The sequence below is a fragment of the Saccostrea cucullata genome, unplaced genomic scaffold (assembly GCF_032062105.1).
Source record: "Saccostrea cucullata isolate Sc308-1 unplaced genomic scaffold, CSIRO_AGI_Scuc_v1 ctg3509, whole genome shotgun sequence".
Lineage (NCBI taxonomy): Eukaryota > Metazoa > Mollusca > Bivalvia > Ostreida > Ostreidae > Saccostrea > Saccostrea cuccullata.
Window position 1 is genome coordinate 29,900 of NW_026933045.1, and position 23,481 is coordinate 53,380.

A 23,481-nucleotide genomic window follows, 5' to 3' on the forward strand; every position below is an offset into this window, starting at 1 on the left:
TTCTCAACACTACCAGCATATTTAAGATTGTGCTTTGGTCTCGCTCATTTTAATGACAATGAAAAAAGATTTTATTTTTCATTTATATCTTTTAATTTCTGCGATATTTGGATACGTTTATTCAGTTGGAAATCAACAGGAAAAACAATTTCTTCGCAGTCCAACTTATAGAAAAACATCCAGTATTTTACGGGATATCCTCAAACAAGAATCTTCACTGCAATTTTCTATGGTGCAAAAAATTCAGAACTTGGTTACGGATGCTATAGAAAACAATAATGTTACTGAAATTTTAAGAAAAAGGCTTGTTTCTTTAGGAAACAAAGTTAACTCTATTCAATCAGAAAACCGAAAACTGGAGAACGCATTGGATGCATCATTAGAACATTTCCATGAGGATCAGAATGAAACAAACCTACAGTTACAGAATGTTCCCTCAGTACCTAAGCCAAGTAAGAAAATAGTTAGTTCTTTTTCTGAACGACACTTGGAAAAATGATAACAAAATGTACGGTTTCTATTCAGATTGGCACCTCGAGTAAACAGTTTCAGATGTTAATAAAGAGTCGTAATAAATAACGTACTTTGCTCGCATCATATTAATGTGGCAAACCTTGTATGGGAGCTCTTACTTGTACTAATAATATTCAATGTCTTAAAAGTCAGATAATTTATTGAATAAATTTCCTTACTTTGATTTCAGTGATAGTATCTCTCAATTTCTTGAATTCGCCAAAAGGCCTGAAAAATTAGTTGATAGAAAAGTCTGTAGGTTAATTGCTTGAACTACTTTTACATAAGTATGTTAAAATGAATATGAAATCATTTGCAACGTCTTGCGGGATATCAACAAGCTCTATTTCAAACTACTATCTTTTAAACTTTTTATTTAGCCATTACCCTTAAGTATCCTAGCAAGACCACATTCTCTATTCTGAAATGTCCATAGCGTATATCATACCTAATATTTATTCAAAGTATTTTACAATAGACACGGATTTACTAAGAGAAAGTTTCGAAATGCAGTAAACGAAGCAGTAAATAATAAACATAAGTAAACAAGCGTTTGTTGTTTTTTTTTTTTATATGAAAATTTGTATAATAAGAATATTACTAAATACTGCTGTGGAAAGATGCATTAAAACATAAAAAATAGAATGACAACTGAAAAAAAAAATTACCTGATATTTTTTATTTGATTTTTATTAGTTAAAAGTAGAGGTAGCTAACTTATACTAAAAAACTTTTTTAAAGTCCTTCTTATGGAGAAGATTTTTCAAAGATTCTACCATATTTTCTCAAATTTTAATTGCATATATCTCCTCTGCGAAGAGAAAACGAGACTTTGTATGAACAAACTAAGAACCTCCTCACTCAAGGATGTTTCGTGGTAGGTTTTGTTGAAATCGATATTGTAAATAGTTTTTATACTACAGACGATAAACGGAAGCAAGACTTTGGTGAGCTACAATGCTAATTAATTATGACATAATACCCTAAAACCTAGAAAATAATAATAAGCCGATTTTGAGAATTTGAAAATTACTCGAAAATAAGCCTGTTTTGATAATAATCCGGGAAAAATGTTAAACTAAAATGTGTTTCATTTTTTTAAGCTTAACCCTAAGTTTAAATTTTCTGTTCTAACTTTTTCTTGGAGAAGTAGTATGTCTAGCAGTTGCCATTGCTAAAAGCTCACAATTTTAAAAAGGGAATGAAAGACACTTGAACACTTAACTCTAAAAGGAGTTTACCTGTGTATTTTATTTTTAGAAACAGTAAAACAAGTAGTTCTCAATATATCGATTACAATTTATTGTATTGATAATAAGCTGTGATAATGCTCTCGTTGCTTACAAGTTTTTGTTATTGATAATAAGCCGCGATTTGAAAATGTAAGACGGTTTTCAAAATAAACCTCCATTTTCTTACCAAAACTTAAAGTATGTAACTCTGTTCTATGTATTTATTTTTCATAACAGTGTCACAATGTCTAAAATAATATTAATAGATAGATACGTAATGTTATGTTCCTATTAATTTCAACATAAAATGTATTTTTTTTAATCAAATAGGTCATCATTGCTTTTACCCTTTTGATTGTTTCGACATCTATAATTGTGGGGAAAGAGGAACAGATGTTTATGACATATACCCCTTCACAGCCCCTGTTTCTACTAAAGTTTTGTGTGACATGGATTCCAATGGAGGGGGCTGGACGGTATGTGTTATCTACTTATAGTTTTGTTTTTGTTTTAAATAATCCTTTTCTGAGTTTAAAAATAATTTAATATTCTTTGCTCAGATATATATTAACGCCTTTTAATTAAAGATATCGTTTTACTCCTTCCAGTTTGGTAAGCCAATCATTTTGTTCTTAAAATAAAATTGAGTAGAAATATATAGAACTTTAACTTTTTAAAACACGTACGTTTTACACTTCAGGTTATTCAGCGCAGGCATCGAGAAAATCGCCGTGTAGAATTTAATACTACATGGAATGAATATAAGATAGGCTTTGGGGATGCTCGAGGGAATTATTGGCTTGGTAAGTGTACAAGACATCTGCTCATACGAAGACAATTGACTTTGATGTACATGTACTGATTATCTCTTTTTAAATAATGGTATTTTTTCACAAAAAAATTATTTGTACTTTTTTTTTTAATAATGCATTTGATAAGAATAATATTGAAAATGACATCGTTAATGATAAAAGATATCAAACAGTTAGTGGAATTTTCAGCGAGATGGAAATATTTAAGTGCCATGCATTCTCTAATGATTTGAAATTTTACATAGGTGCTGTGGCACACATAGTCTCCAATTTCTCCAAACTCTCTATGAGAAAAGTCATTGATACCCTTAACTGAAACCAGGCAAAAATTGGTTGCTATGTTTTATAGTTACCATGGTAACATGTCTTGAAGTTCGAAAAATGGCATTTTTTAACATGATTAGAGCCCCATAGTTACATGTAACATTTGCGGCAAAGCAAACTATTGGCAATGACTGTTTCTAAAAGATGAAGGTCAGGTGTCTCAAATGCATGATAAAAATGTTTGGTAAATCAACTATAACATATGATATGTTACTATGGAAACAAAATATTCAAAAGTAAAAAAAAATATTCATTGAATTTCATAAAGTCATACACGTAAAAATAAAAAGCAATTTTAGGATGAAATGTGACCAAATGATAGAAAAAAGAGCCTTGAAACATATACCAAGAACAGATATGATATTTCATTTTGGTTGGCAATGGTTGCCAAGGTTTTTAGACCACAGAGAGCCTTCAAAGTAACACTCTCTATGTTTAAATCTGATCCTGTCTTTAAAAAAACACATTTCCTCATAACTTATGATCAATTTTTTAAGATGTTGGTGTGCTTGAAGTTTTCCCATTTGAAAAAATTCAGATTAGATTCTTTAAATAGAGCGTTTCTATGAAAATAAGCAGAAAATATATGCTTAAAAACCTGAAAAAAATATGTTCTTTCCTTGGATAAGTACCATTAAATGTAGATTCACAAAACTTTTCTGATTGATATTTATTAACAGCTAACTTGACTTTTAATTTTGACTATCATCCAATCTCTAAGTGGATGCAAGAATTTGGCACACAAGGTTTAATATTGATATATACTTCACAAAATAGAACATTTTTCCTTCTTGGTAACCATAGCCACAGTGTTGTTTTATTCATCAAATTTTATCAATATATGTTATTCAACTTTAGTTCTAATAGATAAGTTCTACTGAAGCTGAGTCCTTTAATTTGTTTCTTAATTAAATGGCAATTTAATTCTTAATGCAGCGAAAAGTAATTCACTTTTAAGCACTGGTACTTTATTTCCATGGTAACACTGCAAAGTAGCAATTATACCCAATTTTTCTTGTTGTTTTGGTGTTGCAAGGTCCTAAGGATGCATATTTGCCAGTTTTGAATTTGCATGTTTTTACTCAAGGTAGTAGCATTAAGCCAATCTTAGTTACTAGTTTTGCATGCTTACACTGTGTTGCCATGGCAACCATAAAAGGTATTTATAGAATAATATTGCTTATACTTATATACTTAAGGTCGAAAATTTTCATTGTTTTTCTTCTCGTTGATTGTGTTTGAGCATGTAACACCTACCATTAGTGAATACGGAGTGTTTTTCAGCATATTGCAGCATTTTAAATGTATTCCAAACGTACCCTTGGTTACCACTTTCTTAGAGATATATTCTAAACAGTTTATTTACAGTATAAGTGATATCAAGGTGTCATGTTTTTGTGAGAATGGTTTGTTTGCTTTTTCTAGTTTTTATTTCGCCATAGTCAAGATTTAGAGTGGCTGAAAATCTCGATTTTTCAAGCTTTTCCGGCTGTTGCCATAGCAACCGAGACACATAGCAACGAATTTTTTTTTATATTTGTTTCTGGTGTCAAGTACTAAGCATTGGTGAAGTTTCATCAAAATCGGTGACCATGCGTGGCAACGAAGTTTAAGTGGTTACAGAGAATGGCTTTTAAACTGGTGGTTTATTATTTTAGCGAGAAGTAATTTGTGTGATTTTATGAGGTCAGGAAAGATAAGTAATACTTCCAATGCTATATATGAATTTTAAGCGATTTTCAATTAAAGCGACCTCACCACCCTTTCTGATAGTGTCAAAAATTTGATCCCCGTTAAGAAAATTCTGCTTTAACGGTATACAGATTTGCAAGAGGTGTGAAGATTACGAACATTTTTCAAAAGTCTACAAGATCAATACAATTTTATAAGCACTGACCTCTAAAACCCTCAGAAGTGAGATCACATTCCATGCAGGAGTAAGAGCATATCTGCAAGATTTAATGTGTTGAACAATGAAGATTATGTGAATTTACTAATTCCTTTTTTTTCGTAATGTTATTACGATAAATCAACGTAACGTACAATTGAGGCAATCTGACGTTTGCCCAGTTTTATTTATTTGAGCAATCGCAGAAAATGAGCATTTGTACATGTACATATACATGATTGTAACTACATGTAGATTTTGGGTCAGGAAACCATTTTGTCTTTATATTCGAAATAAATAAATTTTGTTTACTGACTCGGGGAATACCAACCATGACAAATATCATTATACAAAATTGATTAAAATGGTTAAAGTATTCCTCATATAATACATACAGTAGTAGCTGTTTTTATTAAACAAACGATTTTTTTTAATTATACGAAAAGTTCGTATTAATAGTGATTTGCTACCTATTTTACAACATATTAAAATGCTTGAGTGAATACTGAGGTTTAATTTCACGAATTCTTACTTATATTTGGTCCCTTTAGTTTGTTAATGTACAGGGTATATCCTCAAACCTTCCCTCCTTAATTTTTTTTTTCGAAAAATAAGACGCGTCGAACAATTTACGAACTATTTTAAATCATTATTTTTTTCATTTCCCATTTATGCGTCAAAAATTTCAATGATAAATTTTTCTTTCTGCAGAGGAAAAATATTGATCTAAAGCACGCGAAGCTATTGGCTTCTTCCAGGGATCTGTCACTATCACAAAAGCTATATCCCTGAAGCATGTAATCTTAGGGTTCTTTTTCAAAGGATACAAAGTCTTAATTAAAAAAAAACGTATGAATAGATTTTTTTTAATCTACTTCTACTTGAGCTCACAATTAGTACTTGGAAACAATATTATTTACAAATTTACAAACATGTATACTTTTCCTAGGTTATTTTTCTCAATAGAAAGCGATGCAAGCAGAATTTCCATATTACCGGGTACTGTATGATTGGGCTTCCTGCACCTGGTCTCAAAAACTTCCTTTTACAATGAGTACTTGGCGCTTCATCCTTATTATTACTACACAATGATCTTCACAATTCCTTGGCTTAGGAGATAACGATGATTTGATTGATTAAATGTATATTGTTTTACGTTCTTCTCGAAAATTTTTCACTCATATGGAGACGCCACCACTTGCCGGTGGAGAGCTGTTAATGTTGTCCTATGCTCGACACTGAGGTCCATTGAGCAGGGAGGGATCTTTTTCGTGCCAGCGCCTACTGCGACACGGAACCTCGGTTTATACGGTCTCATCCGAAGGACCGGTCTTCACGTCCCACAGTGGGATTCGAACTTGCGACGTATTTTATTTTTAGCGATGAATCTTTTAACGATTTTAACATGTTCACTCAAAAAGCTATTACAAATAAAACTCAATTAATTTTAGCGATATTCAATTTCAGCGATCTCAGCACCCTCGCTACTATTGCCAAAATTAAATCCTCGCTAAAAATTCTGCTTATACGGTACTTATAAAAGATCACTTAATTTACTACATGCATGATCTGTGTACTGTTTCTTTTGTTTAAATAAGGTTTTAATGTTCAAATAAATATTCTTAAGCAAAAGGGTACATAAGTATAAGTACAATTACTATAAATTGATGTAAGTACAGGACATCTTCTCAAACTTACATACCAATATAATGAAATAAAAGTAAAAGTAAATGATAACATAATTAGCAGCGGTTGAAAAATTGTGGATGATAATGATTCGATAGAAGTAGTAAAAAAAATAAAACTATTTAAATTTAGGAAATGACGTTATTCATAAGCTGACCACAAGTTTCAACAATTCCTTGTATATCAGACTGGAAAATACGAAGAATCAGTCCTTCAAAGTACAATATTCCTCATTCTCTATTTCTGCTGAAACTGACAGTTACAGACTATCTTTGGGAAACATGTCAGGAAATATTGGTACAAAGCCTTTATTTTATTAAACTTTTATTTTTCAAAATAAAAAAAAAATCGAATGAATTTAAGGAAAACTCAATATGATAAAAAAAAAAAAACCTTTGTAAAATACTTTTTTGATATGATTACGTTTATTTTTCACAAAATAACCTCATTATGTATAAAAATATAAATTATTTTTGTTTCAATGTCTAGTTGATGCATTTAGAAAGCACCTGCTGATTAACCAACCGTTTTCAACATACGACCATGACAATAACAACAGGTGTGCAGCCAAGTCTGGATCTGGTTGGTGGTACAATTTCTGTACTCACGTAAATCTTAATGCGCCTTTTTTTGAAAAGCATGGTGATCGTGTATGGTATGACGCTATTTCCCAAGGCAAGGATCTTTTAATTTCGGAGGTGATGATCAGAAGAAAATAATATATTTATAAAATGAAAAAACAAACTGAAGCTGTCATTAATACTTATAGATACTGCTTTGACCTCACCAATAAATATTAATTGTGAATGTAATTGTGACCTCGAAAATGATATAAAAACAGCTTATAAGCACATCTTAAATTGAATAAAAGATCGAGAATGCAAATGATGAAAAGACAAATTCATAATATCAAACAAAAACATCGTCTGTTCTTCAGATTGTTTCAATTATAAATGAAGTGATTATTTTTTATAACAAAGAGAGGTTCAATTACATTCAATAATTGTCTTGTGCGTCATAATTATAATTTATAGTCTAGGAGCTCTTTCTTACTTGTACATTATGTTCTCTTTAAAAATTAGGTTTGTTAAATCAAGGTATACGACCTTTATTTGTTTATTTTACAATTTCACCAGGCTTGCTTTATAAAAATAAAAGTTTGAAAATAAGGGATTGCGAAAGTGAATTTTTGAAATAAGTTGTACATTTTTTTACCATTAATTTGCAAGTCCTTTTAAAATATATATTTATATATCCATTCATATTTATCAAAACAAGTTTAGTCAGCGATAACCCATACTTATTGACTATATGTCGTATGCAGACACAGATTTTCATTCTTAGTATTGTAAAATAAATTCTCCTAATTTCAGATAATCTGTTGTTTTTTAGCCATATGATATGCGCATGTAAAAGTGAATTTCTAAATTACTATTTTTCATATTCGTGCCTCTAAGTCACCTCTAAAATAAAAACACCAACTGGTTATTTTTGAAAAGAAATACTTGCTAATGTAAATTCTTAGTTGCCTTAATTTTAAGCGTTATTTCAACAAATGATTTTAGTCAATATACAGATCTATAACATGTAGGTTAACCATTCGTTGTGATAGATTTTGTGAATTTATTCCTAGTTTTATGTGCATTTTCTGCTTGTTATGCAATGATTTGTATATTTGATGATACTTTTCTTCTGTTTCTGGAAAATTTTCATAATCCCATGGTATCAAGCAACACGGCATTGTAATATGTATGTTCACACTGGTGGACCTTTACAGCGAAATACGTACTTTGAACTGTTGTGAGGTCTGCGTCTTATATTAAGGGTTGGAAGGATAGCAAGATGGAAGAGGAAAATGGTGGACAGTGCCTGTATGTTTAACTCTTAAGCCATTTTCCAGAATCTTTATATAGCCCAGTTTCTCCTTATGTCGTCTCCCAGGTGATTCAATACGCAAGAGCAGGACTTTTCAAACATTTCGCCTTCCGGTTAAAGCTAATTTACGTTTGAAAAGGCTAGTGAAGATTTTAGATATAAGACTTTTATTTGATTTTAATGATAGACAACTTTAAAAATGCAACAAATAATACATTATACATTTTAAATTTTGACCTTGACCTTGCAGATTTCCGAACTGACGAAAAAACTTTAACGTTGGTTATAACTTTTGAACGGTAAATGCTAGGGCTTTCTTACTTCAAATTTTATATGTTATGCTTGTGAAAATATCTTTAATTGGATGTCAATAACTTTGACCCTTTGGCCTCGGAGTTTGACCTACTTTTTACAAACTTTAACATTGGCCATAACTTTTGAACATTAAAAGCTAGAGCTGTCATATTTCACATATGTGATTCTTGTTACAACACATTTCATTGGATATCAAGAACTTTTAACCTTTGACCTTGACCTTGGAGTTTGACCTTCTTTTTACAAATTTTAACCTTGGCCATAACTTTTGAACGGTTAGAGCCAGCGCTATCAAATTTCCCATGTATAATCTTTGAAACAAGGCCTTTCTTTAGAATTTAAGCCTTGAGTCTTTGACCTTGACCCCGGAGTTTTTCCTACTTTAAAAAATGTTAACCCTGGTCATAACCCTTAAACAGGTGGTGCTAGCGTTTTATATTTCACATTTATATTTCTGAAAAGGGACCAACATATTTGATTTGTATTTGAGAAAGCTAAACCTTCGCTATGATGCCATACGGGGGCATTAGTGTTTCACAAACACATCTTATTTCCCATCAATTATTAATTTAAAAAACTACCTATTAAGAGCACGCGTTATCCTGGATGAAAAAGCACGACATTGGGAGGAATTATAATTTTCTGAAAATTTCATTAAATGGTCCAGTTTCAAAGAGAAAAGTAATTGATACACATTATTATAAAAATGACTTGATATACAGACCTTTATCGCGTCGAATGAAAGAATCATATATACATGTATATCTGATAATATGTTGACATAGCGACAGATAGCGAGGTAGATATTTATTCAGTTTTTATTTTGACCAGGCTCTAGTGTCAAACTGCACATGACATTTGGTGCGTCTAGACTCTGACGTCACATGACGTCGTAGTTTTAAAAAAAGTTTTAAAAAACAGCACGAAGCCTCTACATTGCTAACTTTTATGAAGAATGTTATTATTTATCTGCAATATATTCTTTGAGTCAAGTCGAAATAATTTTTTGACAAACTCTTGTTATTTATTTCTAGGACATTGCTTAAACAAGCGATGCATTGTGGGTTTTATGTTACTGCAGAAAAAAAAAATCGTACGAAAGTGGGCGGGTTTGTCAAAGATGAGAAGTGAAATAAATATTTTTTGACTTACAAAACTTCGAATTTTAAAAATTGTTTTATCATTTGTACACAATATTACATAGCACCTGGAAAATACAAGTCGCTGTGCTCGCTCTTATTTAACCACTTTGCATAAAATCTTTGCATATCGAAATGTGAGTAAATTGTAAAAATCAGATGTCAGAAAGAGAAATGAAATGCTTCATGTCTTTTTTAATAAGAAACCGTGAAAGATAAATTGTTTTGAAAAATTACAGTTATGACGGTATCTTTGGAAAATGCTATCAGTCAAATACAACTGAACAAGGATAAATAAATTACAAAAAAAACAAAAGCAAATGTAGGTTCAAATTAGATATGCTTGTATATTTAATCCTCATAATAAATGAAATTAGATTTAAAAATGTTAGTACCTACAGTGTACCTTGCAGAATCATGCATCCACTTTGTATCCCCTATCCAAATCCACAGTACTACGTGGGGGGGGGGGGGTCGAAGTCAGTGCACCCAATACCTATGGATGGGAATTACATCACAAGCAATCCGAGTCCGTATCATTGGTTTTCAAAGGGGACAATCTTCAGAAAGAGTTAACAAGCCGAAAAAAACCCAAATAACCTGTGTACAAATAATAAAATTCTCTTTCGGGAAGGATGTTTGCTGAAGGGGGGGGGGGGGTGGGGGGACCTTCGTTTACTTTCCGATTATTTTGGTACATTTTTTTCTTCCAATTCTTAGTTGCAGTGTTGTTTTGGGGGAAGGGCTAAGTCCTGAAGTAGGTCTTCCTGTTAATCTATACCTGTAGTAAAGAGTTCAAGACGAGTAGCTATTTAATACTTTCTGTATTTAACTTAAACCTTTATGACCAATTAGACTGAAATAAAACAGAAAAAAAGGCATAAATGCAGTCAAATATACAGTTTTATATAGGGAATCATTATTGTACAGGACGACAATAATGTAATTTTGATTCAATTGAAACTTTTAAATAGTTCGCCCATCGCAAATATGATGAAAAGAAGTTTATTAACGTTATTTTTTTTCTCTTTTTTAAATAGTTATTTACAATTTTACAATTTTGCAGCTCATATTGCTTTAAATAATGGCAATAATATGGACATTTTTGTTTATATCCGGCCTCTTGTTGACCAATTCACAGTACATCAATTTGTCTTTAAAAGATGACTGTAATGAACTAATGAAATATTTAAAAAGATAATGGAAGAAATTCAAACACTCCGGAGACTCCAGATAAAGCTTCAACGTGAAGTAGATATGTGTTGATCAACAGTAATTCAACAAGTATGTATCGGAGAATTTTTTATTTTAATCCGAAGAATCTTAATTTGTTTGTTGTAGTACGTATAGCTATCTACCTAACATTTTATTGCTGTATTAGAAACTTTAATCACAGAAAGGAAGATGTGATTGTTCAGATATTATTTTGGTGGATTCTATAAATTTGACAGTTTGAATTAAATTCGAAACATAAACCAAAAATCAGCATATTCTTTAAGACCAGAACTACATGTTTGTAGCTTTCTACTGATAACAACCTTAATATTAAAACATTTTTTTCGAATTCAATCACAGCACTCGAACTGTCCGAATTTTTAATACGAACAGTGTGAATGATAAATTGTATTTGCTGCCAAGCTCTTTGTTTCAACGAAAGAATCTACGAAATGATGACTGCTAATTTACATATTTCATCCGCCTGTCGATATTTTGCCTCTTTTTAGAAATTGTTGAGTTCATATTTTGAGCATGCTCTTGCTTATCGAATGAAATTAAAAAGAGATATATGAACACCGTATGTAGGTGGTGAAGGTATATTGCTGCATAAGATAGAAAAATTGACAATTTACAGTGTATACATGAATATTTTTTTTTACCTAATTGCATTACAAATTATACAAATAATAAATTCCTAGAATATAAAGAAATTGTAAACCTATTGTGACGTTCAAAATACTACCCTTCTGAAACCATCCTTCTTATTCTATACAAATATTTTTCACTTCAAATTCGATTTTTGTGCAATTTTGAAAACAAAAATTAAAAACTACGCTGTAAAACTTATTCATATTATTCATAGAAGCATGACACAAGCTCTTATTTTCAAAATTTTTGACAAAAGTTTGTTTCTATTGACATCTATCCATAACTTTAAAATTTAACATTTTCTTTCATACTTTTTTTCTGCGGTCAAACTGCTATTACCTGGGATACTGTCCCGAAGTTAGCCACTCCTTTAACAATCTATCAAAATTGATCTCTATTCTTTTTTTTATTATGTATAGCAAGCATTATCAAGATAAACAATGGCCACTCATTCTTGAAAAAAATGTTTCTTTAAATTATTATCTCTAACTTCTTTCTCTGATAAAGGTTACTAATTGGATTGCTCGCTAAAGTACACGGAAATTAAAATGTAGTTAAATCATAATATTTTCTGAAAATTTACAAAAGATATGGAAGATTCCTTCAACATAAAAGAAAATATAATAAGTTCATCAAGTGGCCTCTGTGTGACCTTATGGCTTACATTTATATAGTCCCTGATTTCGTTTTTTTTTTCTGATTCGAAAGCGATTCAGACATTTTATTAAAAATGTTGCATTTTCATAACAAAATGTTTTCTTAAGAAATAAAGGTTAAAACAATCTCATTTACCTACCGTTCACGGTAGCTCAGTCGGTAGAGCGCTCACTCCGTGATCGGGAGGTCGTGAGTTTGTATCTCGGCCGCGACTGACCTAGTCGATATAATGGGTAGCAACTATTCCTTCGCCATGCGCTCGACACTTTGAAGTGAAAGTTGTGGGTCCTTTGGATGAGACCTTAAAAACCATGGCCCCGTGAAGCCCTTCATCGGCATATGGTGACGTTTCAATATGAGTAAAAAATTCTCGAGAGGGACGTTAAACAATATATAATCAATCAATCTCATTTACCTACATCAAAGCGAGATGTCGATCTAATAATAGGTGAATATCTGTTATCTCATTTTCCTTTCAGAAAAATTTATATATAAGTTGACATCTCGAGATGAAGCAGGGCTTCATTTCGCATATAAGATGGTAGCGTCAATCGTTTGAAAAGATAACAAAATACCTGCGTTGTTTTTTGACAAGGGGATACATTATGATTTATCCTCATGTTATCGAGTGCACTTTAAATACACTGTCTCGGATAATACTGTGGTTTCATCAATTTTCGTGGCCATCAATTTTCGTGGATTTTATTAAACAGAGGTTTTCGTGAAACGTAATTTCGTGGACAAAAGCATTGCTTATACAAATGAATAGCATATTTCATAATTCGATGAACATTTGAATTCGTGGATCTGTTCAACAACGAAATCCACGAAAATTGGTGCTCAACGAATATTGATGAAACCACAGTAATCGTGCTGAGCAGAAATCTCTGAACGATTGCGAGTACGGGTAGAGTGCAAAAGTGGGTGGATGTTAAAAACTTTTTGAGCAGTCTTTGATAAATGTATTTGAATGCTATTGTATTTAAAGCATAGAAATAAAGCATTAAAAAATAAATCTTTGAACGGATATTTCTGGGGACGGATTGTTGTTAATCCTAAGAGTATTTATGCAATAATGATATGCTCCACTGGAATATTATTTATCTTATGTACTCATCGTGTTTTAAAATTAAGAAAAGTTAAATTCAATGATAGGATGCATTAAGAAAAAACATTGTTAAAAGATTCCTACATTCTTTTTTGAAATTATTCAAAAGTTTTTTTGTACCACAGATCGCAGGGGAAATTGATAATGATATATAACATATTTAACCAAACCTTTGTATTTCAGGACCTAATCTACTTATAAATCGCAAGTCATAAAACTACACTTAAAAAAATAATAAAGTTAAAATTTCTAAATGAGAAAAATGATTAAGAAATAACTATTGAAGTTAAATGGTTCACTGAAAAATGAACTTAATTGGTCATGTGATTAAATTATGTAAAGCCCAAATTTTTTTCAGTACAATTGATTACGCACCACCGAGTTATTTTCTCCAGTGAACTTCTTGAATATTTATTTATTACTTATAATAATCTGAGAAGAATATTATATAAGAGATATAGCCCATTGCAAACAACCCGTCGTTATTATTACTATGTTGTGACACACAGCAACCTAGAAGTCATTATGTCATGAAAGTTCGCCTAGCTCAAACAATTGAATGTTTTTTTCTGATGTTAATAATCAGTATTGAGAATTACCTTTCTATTTTTTAAGCCCAATATATGTGGAGGCGAAAAGGTTGGTATTTCAGTTAGATACATCCGTTTCAGTTTATATGCATTCAAATGAATTTCTTGCTAGAAGGTAAGCAAACTTTCCGTTGATCTATTAATGCTTTTATTCACATACTGTTCAATGGACATCTGTTTATTGAAAGGAAAGGGATTTATATTTTTCTGTTATGATATTTCTGTTATCCCTATTCAGTTTCAATGTTCAAGGACACACCCATTGTGACAAAGATATGCAAGCGATGTAAGCAAGATGTCATTGTGTTATGTAATTTAGGTAGGCTAAGACTATTACCCTTTAATAAACTTATGCTTGCTCTTCAATAAGTCCATCTAAAATATTTCCAAAAGAAAAAAATCGTGGTGCATAATTTTGAGCTGCTTTTTAAACGGTTAGCGTATACGCGAACCGCTTTATGGCATCTGTCCAACGATATTAAGCAATTTTTATCGACACCGGAAACTTCCATTAGGCGCTTCCTATCGACAACGGAAACTTCAACAAAGCCTCTACCTATGATTTCTTTCTTACACATATAACATATGTTAAATATAATCAAGACTATCAAACAACATAATCTTTCGGTTTTTAATTTTTTTCTGATTTTGTTTGTCAATGAGATAAATTTTTAATTGTTGCATTAAAAAAGTTTATGTATAGGAGCATTTGGTGTCGAGATTAAATTTCCGTGACGTCAGCTGATGGCGATCGGGCCCTGTCAAAATTTAAATTCAAAGTCAGCATGAAATTTAGCTGATAACGTTATCAACGCGTTGAATTTAAACTTTAGGAAGAAATGTATATGCAGCACAGTTAAGGTTACAAAAAGGAGGCGGAGCCTAATTTGTACGGGAAAACTTGACTATGACATCATACACAATATACGTCATACATCATTTTTTTAAAGTACCCAAAATGAGTTGATCTGCTTAATTTAACCAGTAGGAAATCATCAAACTACATAAAAACTTACTAGATCTACAGCGTGCTGTTTTGTCGTTAGTGAAATCCCACATTACAATTTATAAACAAGTCACTGATCGCAATACACTTGTCAATATGACGTCATTTCTTAAAACGTGACGTAGTTTGTATGCAGTGAGAGACAGATCAAATAATATTTTCTCAACAAAATATGTATTCTCTAATTAAATAAAATATTATTTACAGATATTCTTTGGGCCAATAACTTGAATTTAATATCTTCTTCACTATTTTATTAATATATTTTCTGTACTTTACGTATATAAATGACACTGCCGTATATTTGTATTCAAGTACATCGGAGGATAATGTGGGGGGGGGGGTGTCTTAATAAATCGATCTAGTGCAAGGGCATACACTCTAGATAAAAGTAAGCTTTTACATTTCTACTCTAGAACTATTAAGGTATCTGAAAAGTGCTGCGATCCTGATGAAATCCTAAAAACAATTTAATTATATCAATATTTCATGCCGCTGGCCAACAAAAAATATAGCATTCGGTCATGCAAGTATAATTTTAACAATGAAATTGCAGAATTTAGACAGGATCGCAGCACTTTTTAGAAACTACAATGTGTGTTGAAAATACTTATATACTAAACTTTGAAATTTAACATGGTTATGCCCTTGCACTAGTGATATTTACATGTAACATCAATACTGCAAGGCTTTGTGCTAAAATCGCGTGACTGCCGCATCACGTGACTAGTCTTAGTGTAAAATATAATTGTCCTCGATATGTAGTTATTATTAAGGTCTTCCGTTTCCAACGGAAGACCTTCTACTGATTCTGTTGGTCAAGATTATTAAGGTCTTCCGCTCAGGCGGAAGACCTTCTACTGATTCTGATGGTTAATATTATTCCTATTCTTTTTTCTTTCCTAGACGCCAACTTTGAAACCTCGTAACTCGCTCATTTCTTAACGGATTTCGTTCAAATTTTCAGAGTTTTTGGACGTTACATAATTCAGTTTAAATGTTTTATACATTTCAAAAATTCCCTTCCGCTTTTGAGTTATTTCCCTTTAAATGAAAAGTTGGTGATGTTTGTTTCCAGACAAAGGCTCAGAAACGACAAAAGCTGGAGCAGAATGTCTACTGCATTTAAATACTAGAGGAATTGAAGTTGTGCACATCGGTTTTTCTTTTTCGATTTCTGCGCTCAAAACGGTGCTAGATAGGGGTCAAAAATAAGAATGCCTAAAAGCGCAAAAATTTACATCTATTTCCTTATGTATCTTTTAAACTAAAAATAATTTGTTAAGACATATTGAACAAATATTGTGCATAATTTTAAGTTCTATCATTTGACATCATTAAAAAGGGGCTGGACCATCAAATTAGGGGCAAAGGACGCTCGAAAGTTTTTGCTTTATAACTTAAAAGCGGTAAATATTTCGAGATGGTTATCGATTTGAAATGGGTTCTTTAGCATCTTAGTTATTGATCTCATGAAAACGTTATTTTGTTCAAGTCATGTTTTATTAGATGAGCAGAAAACTTTATAGTCCATGTACAGGTAAGTTATTTTATACGGCAAGTGAAGAAGAATTTTATATGCGTACGTGTATACATGTAACACGTATAACTGAAATTAACTGGATAAGAATAATATACCTAGCTAAATTGAATGTTAAACTTTGTTGAAATAAGATTTTAAACGTATTCTCTAGCTGGATGTCAAACAGATTATTCAGAGACAACTTTCTCCCTGTGTTTAGTGTAAAGAACAAGACGGGAGAGAGGAAAAATATTTTTAAGTATTAATATTCAATGTAGCCATATTTATTTTTTTTTAAATTCAAGCTTAAGATAATTCAATTCATGCATCGTGAATTTTCCTCGGACCACGAAAGTTTCGTGTGTACAGTGTGCGTGTTTTGTGTGTACAGTTGTCACATGGTTATGAAACCCGTTTATCGATCGCGCATTGACCTGTATACATTCCGGAGATCAACAATACCGCTCTTTGATTTTTACTAGAGTCCTAGATTTAAGATCAAGAAAACATGTCATTTGCGCTAATCGTAAGAATATTTCTATACACAAATTTTAAGGTTTTCTAGAATATGATTTAAAGTGTTGAATGTCGGATTCTATTCTTTGACGAATGAATAAAAGGTGCTGCGTTTACGCGCGCTTTTCTCATCTGCTGAGGTATCTATGGACGAGTTCATCGGTTACACTGAAGGGTGACACAGGATGACCTATCGATAACTCTGCCAATTTTGATCGTGATTTTAATTGCACATGTACCATAAACATGATAAATTAATGTTCAACTCTACCCTTGTGAAGTCCATTATAGTCTCGTTATTTAAAAAAAAAAATTGGGGATATCAATACTGCAACTTGTTTTTGATTTGTGCGGATGATTCTATTATTGAAAAGGTACACACGTAGTACGACGATTTTTTAGGCCCCGTCTCCCCCTCCACTGTGAAGTAATTGCAATCGTTACATGTATACGGGCCTATATCAAGTTATTCTAATTGCTTTATATCAGAAAAATTTGCGATGTTGTTTAAATTAGCAAATACATATAAACATTGCACAGTAAATTGTAAGTGGAAGTGACGTTTCCAATTCTCATGAAAATCGTAAATGAAGCAACTTTGAGTTTTGCATGAATTGATACATAACTTATAATTGCATTGTACCGAATGTATACCTTTTATTTCCTCGAATAAAAAGAATATCACTATGACACGATTTTACGTGTACATGATGGTAACTAAATGCATGCTGTTTTACACGGAGGAGCCCCCAAAATATATACATTCCGAGCTTTCAGAATACGAGAGAAAAAAATGAATAATTAGAATTTTTTTAACAAATTCAAAATTGTTTCTGAGAAAGCCACGTATTTGCATACAAATATTCCAAGCCATTCTTTCGTGTTTATTGGACTAAAAGAGATAATTAAATTTCCTCTCATCGCGATACATAACCCCTTCCCTCAAATGATACGTTTTCCTTCAGAGTCGAGAATGTCAGTTGGTTAGTTTGTTCAGGTACGTACAGGTCAGGACTGGTGTTGAAATCCATGATTAATCCATAACCTATTATAATGTAATCCAACAATCATACCCGACTTTTTTTTATTCACAGGTCATCAAATATATCAAAAAAAAAAGATTAGTATGCGTCACTAAACTTTCATATATATAAACGTTTTAATTTCTAAAATTTGTGCCGATTAGAGTGTTCATTCGAGCATCGAAGTGTGAACATGTATTAGTATCTTTGGGTAAGGGGGGGGGGGGGGTGGGGGTTACCAGTTTTTACTGCGTTAGATTTCCGCAATTCTGCTTTGCTTTTCCGACACTTAATAATTTCATTTCTAACATTCATTATTTTCATTCTGGATTTTTACACTATATTTCAAGCAATTTAAAGTTAACAAAGAAGATGGAATCATTATTTTAATAGAATATATTTGGTTAAATTAACACAAGTGAACTTGAAAAATTGAAGATGAAAATTTATTAAACGAAAGTCAAGCAATAAAAAGCTAAAGTTTGTTTTTTTTAAAAAAATTAATCAAATCAAGTGATAGAAAACAAAGACAGGTTGTAAAGCTCACACACCGACACACACACAAACGTTTTGGTAACTCGGAATAGTCCAGAGTAAAACTATATTTTCTTGATGACAGAATGTCCAGTACATCTAATGTTCACGTCCGGGATAGTCCACGGCGGATCTAAAAACTCTCTCACACAACATTCGGGATTCACTAAAATTTCAATTAACACATTTACGCAATTTACATCATACATACAAGTCAGACGCTCTTTGATGTAGAGGATTGACACTAATTCCTTAGATAAATTCTTAGTGACAAATTCTTTTCACTATTTAAACTCAAATTGATAGGTTAATATTAAACAATATAAATCACTAGCAGCGCAAAGACAGACTTTTAAAAAAATCAGAGGTGGAATCAGGCGAATTAAATCCTTTTATGGCACTACCAACCCCGTAACGAGATATCTCATCGAAATGACCGGTCTCCACGTCTTGAACCTCCAAGAACATGTATTGCATGTTCTTGAATAGTATGTATTAATAAGTCTTTAAGGAAATCTCATGTAGGAAACCTGATTTATATTCTAATATATTCTAATTTTTTTTTTATTATTCGTACTTCTCAATCTATCATGTTCAAATTACATGTATTTATCTTTTAGGGAACATTAAACCTTATTCGTCAGCCAGTCTGTCCATCTGTCACCAGAACTTTAAACTTGATAATAAATGAATTGAAATAGGACTTTGATATTTCACATGTGCATTATTTGTGACATCTGATTTTCAAATATACTGTGATTTTTGACCCTGTGACCTTGATCTTGGAGCTTGACCTACTTAAAAAAAAATAACATTACTTTAAATTGACCATAACTTTTGAAAGCTTCCATTTTTATAAAAATGTATTAACTGTGACAACACCTTTTAAATTCACTGCTTTTTTACCCTTTAACATTGAAGTTTGACCTGCTTTTCAAAAACATTAACAATACTCATACCTTTTGACTGAGAAGAGATGGGGCTTTTATTTTATCCCTATGAATTACCTATGACAACTCTTTTCTTAATACACTGACTTTTGACAACTTGATCTTGAGGCTTGATCATAACTTTTTAATGAGGAGAGATAGGGCTTTCATATTACACAAACATCACAATGTCATGTACGTAATCTGTGATAAAATCATATCAAATACTAGTATATCATGAACTTTGACCTTGAAGTTTATCCGGCTTTTCCAAAATTTAAACATTGCTTAAAATTGACCATAACTTTTTACACATGTATATTAGCTGTGACAAGGCCTATCAAAAAAAAAAGGTATGGCTTAAATCATGGAGAGTGTGTTATGGCCTTGAATCAAGGTCATTTAGGATAAGATATTCTGGATGCATTGTTTGAAAAAAAAACTGTGTGAATTTGTACAGTAGCACACAAATGGGGTAAGCTCATCACCATCACCATCTTGTGTCATGGTGTGACCCAAGGTCATTAGACAAGGTCAAGGTCGCAAACATTCCTTTACTATCAATTTTTTTAATAGTAAAACATTATAAGATGATATCTACCCTTAAAAGATTGCTTTATCATTAGAACGTGGCATGACCTTGACTCAAGGTCATTTCTCTCTGTCCGTAGCTTCTACGGAAGACCTACTCGTTGCTTTGCAACGAGCTCGGCTCTAGTTATTCTTTTTTTTTCTTCTACTTCCTAGACGCCAACTTTGAAATTGAACTTCCTGTCTTTCAAACTGAAAATCTCAGGTTAATATTTTGAAAGATACATTTGTTTCATCAGTCTGGGATGTTATTGGTTTTACAATTTAGTTAAGTACTACAAAATTCAGTGTGTCTGCTTCTTTGCTGATGACATTCGATATTGATATGTATGCTTACTTTAATATCATCATTCAATGCATTTTTTGTTATTGTACACTGTACATATTCGATGAAAGCATGCTAACCGCTTTTCGGTACTTTTAGTACTTTGATTATATAAAGATCCCACCCCTTCCATGATATAAACTCCCTTTTCTAAACAACAAATTTAGATTAGGCTTACGCTAGAGAAGTAGCTTTTTTTCTATGAGAATGGGAAGATCGCACTTTATTATACTTTTATTCTTCTTTATCTATGAGATTTTTGCATACCTTTCCTTAGCCGAAGGAAATCCCTCAGTGAAAAGGACATTGTTTCGCAGTGCTACAGCCGAAAAGGAATCGAGCATATTACGGGATATTCTTAATCAAGAATCTTTGGTTAGATTTTCTATGGTGCAAAAAATTCAAAATTTGGTCATGGATTCCATAGACAATAAAAACAACGCTGAAATATTGAAGAAGGATCTTGTTCGTATAGCAAAACAATTCAATACATTAGAAACAAAGGACCAGGAACTTGAACAAGATAACGTGCGGCTTCAACAAGAAATAAAGACAATTTATAGCAGAATCAAAGACAATCAGAATTTGACTCTTGCAAACATTCAAAGCCTAAATGAATCGGAGATATATTATCTTATGAGACAATTTTCATTTCTGCAGAGCTCGCTCCGTGATCGGGAGGTCGAGAGTTCGTATCTCGGCCGCGACTGACCTAGTCGTTAAAATTGGTAGCAACTGTTCCTTCGCCATGCGCTCGGCACTTTGAATTGAAAGTTGCGTGTCCTTCGGATGAGACCCTAAAAACCGAGGCCCCGTGTCAGCGGCAGGCGTTGGCACGATAAAGATCCCTCACTGCTCAATGGCCCTGAGTGCCGAGTAAAGGTCAAAATTTGAAGCCCTTCACCGGCATACGGTGACGTCTCCATATGAGTGAAAAATTCTCGAGAGGGACGTTAAACAACATACAATCTCAATCTCAATCTCATATCTGCAGAAGGGAAATGATGAACTTAGTTCGGAAAACTCAAAGATTAAAGAACAACTGAAATTCTTAAAGAAAATAGAAGTAGCCAGTCTAAGGAATGAAACCATTATGCTTAAACAACAATATGATTCTTTGTCACAAGAGAAGGAAAGGATGGAATGCAAGTTAAATCAAGTAGAAAAGGAGCTAAGATCCACTTACATCGAAGTACGTCTAAAAAATATTGAAGACGAAGTCGGGAATTTTTCCCTCTTCGTTAATAAAGCTTTAAATTATATTTATGAGGAGCAAAATGTCGCAAACACACAGTTACTGAACATTTCTCGTATATTTCACTTAGGTAGGAAAAGAGGTTTTATTCTCATTCTCACGTGTACAAGGTAGACCTACATATTAATTGAAAATAACATTGTCATTTCATAATTTTGTTCACCGTTTGGATAAAGTCCCTGATGGAAAGTCAGTTTTATACCTACAAGACTTTTTAAACACATTATTTAGAAGAAGCAATATTGTTATCTGTGAATAATCCTTTCATTATTTTTCCTTCACATTTGCACATTACTAATATAAGATGTCCTAAAAAAAAGTTACAGCAGCTATTTTAACAGATTGCTCGACTTTAAGAGACATTTTTATTACCTTAATAATTAATTATAAAAAATGCAAGTCATATAAGAAAAAGACCGTCAGGTACTGGGTATCTAGACAAAATCCTTATTGTTGCAATCGAGGAAGGAACTTTCAGAGGCCGTTGCTTTTTCAGTTACTCAACGGCGATAGATCATGCAGTTTTTAATTTTTTTCGTACTAAATATTTCATGATAAATGGGTAACCAATCGACATTTCATTTTAACTGCATACAAACACTGTTAAGATTCTTGTAGAAAATGTAAATGCAGAGAGCGCAGACTACATATTTTTTATTATATAGCCATATATATTATAACAAAATACATTACAGGTTGCATTTTTCCTTTGGATTGTTTTGAAATCTACGATAGATGTGGACTTAAGAAGACAGGTGTTTATGATATATACCCCCTTACAAAACCTAATCCAGTTGAAGTTGTCTGTGATATGGATCAAGCTGGAGGAGGTTGGACGGTAATCTATCATAGTTTTAGACTAAAAAACTATTTCTATAATTATTCTGTATTTAATCAGTCATAAAATGACGTAGTGGCTAGCTTTTAAGTTTAAGTTGCTAAGCATTATTCAGATTCATTTACTTTAATTAAAACTTTTTTTAGACTTCTTCTCGAGCTCTGAAAAGAAGTTTGTATTATCAGAATCGTTTTCAACTATTTCTCTAGAACTATATCTTAAAATAATTGTAAACTGTAATTACGTGACAGGTAATTATGTTGGCACTGTAGAATTATGTTACCATTGTAGGTCAAACATATCACCCACCGAAATCATTTAATTGATGTAATAAATCGTTTTTAAAAAATCTTAAATACACCCCTTGAAGTATCTAAATATTCTGAAGTTTCTCTTTTTGTGATAATGTAATTTGATAAAGAAAACTGACAAAATCACTGCAAATTTGCCTAAAAAATTGATAAGCAGTTCAGTTTTCCGACTAGAATTTCTTCTGCTTTTCAGAGCACGTGTTTTAACTGGTATGAAAATGTACGACCATACCATTTGTGTAACGAATGGGTGATTCTAAAAAAATTGTCTGTTTTCCTTTGTGGTAATAATGAATAGTGGTAAAATTGCGAATTCGATAGCAAAAATGAGCGAAATTTGAATGCTTCATATAAACTCTGCAACACAGTAACATTTTAAATGAAGGAGAAACATGAACCATTCATCAATGTTTTGTTGAAAAATTGACAGCAAGTCCTATGACAAAAAAAGTGTCAAAGGATGTCAATGCTTCTAGACTATGCCAAAACTTTGAATCCAACCTCGTACAATCATGTGATTTTAATAATTTTTCATGTTTTCTTGATTAATTGACAGAAAATTCCACACAAATCAGATTATTATAAAAGTCTACTTTTTCAGAATTCTATAAAACGCAGTGATGATTG

General features: G+C 32.0%; 1 protein-coding gene across 1 annotated transcript; it reads left to right on the top strand.

The window, feature by feature from the left end:
• Positions 1-48: 48 nt before the first annotated feature.
• On the top strand, positions 49-21,642 carry LOC134237099 (angiopoietin-related protein 7-like; the record flags this gene model as incomplete). The annotated part of the gene is made up of 5 exons (XM_062719200.1): positions 49-452; positions 2,076-2,221; positions 2,446-2,548; positions 6,945-7,063; positions 21,445-21,642. Coding segments are annotated over exons 1-5 (966 nt in total), but the record flags the coding sequence as incomplete, so codon positions are not given.
• Between the last annotated feature and the right edge of the window lie 1,839 nt (positions 21,643-23,481).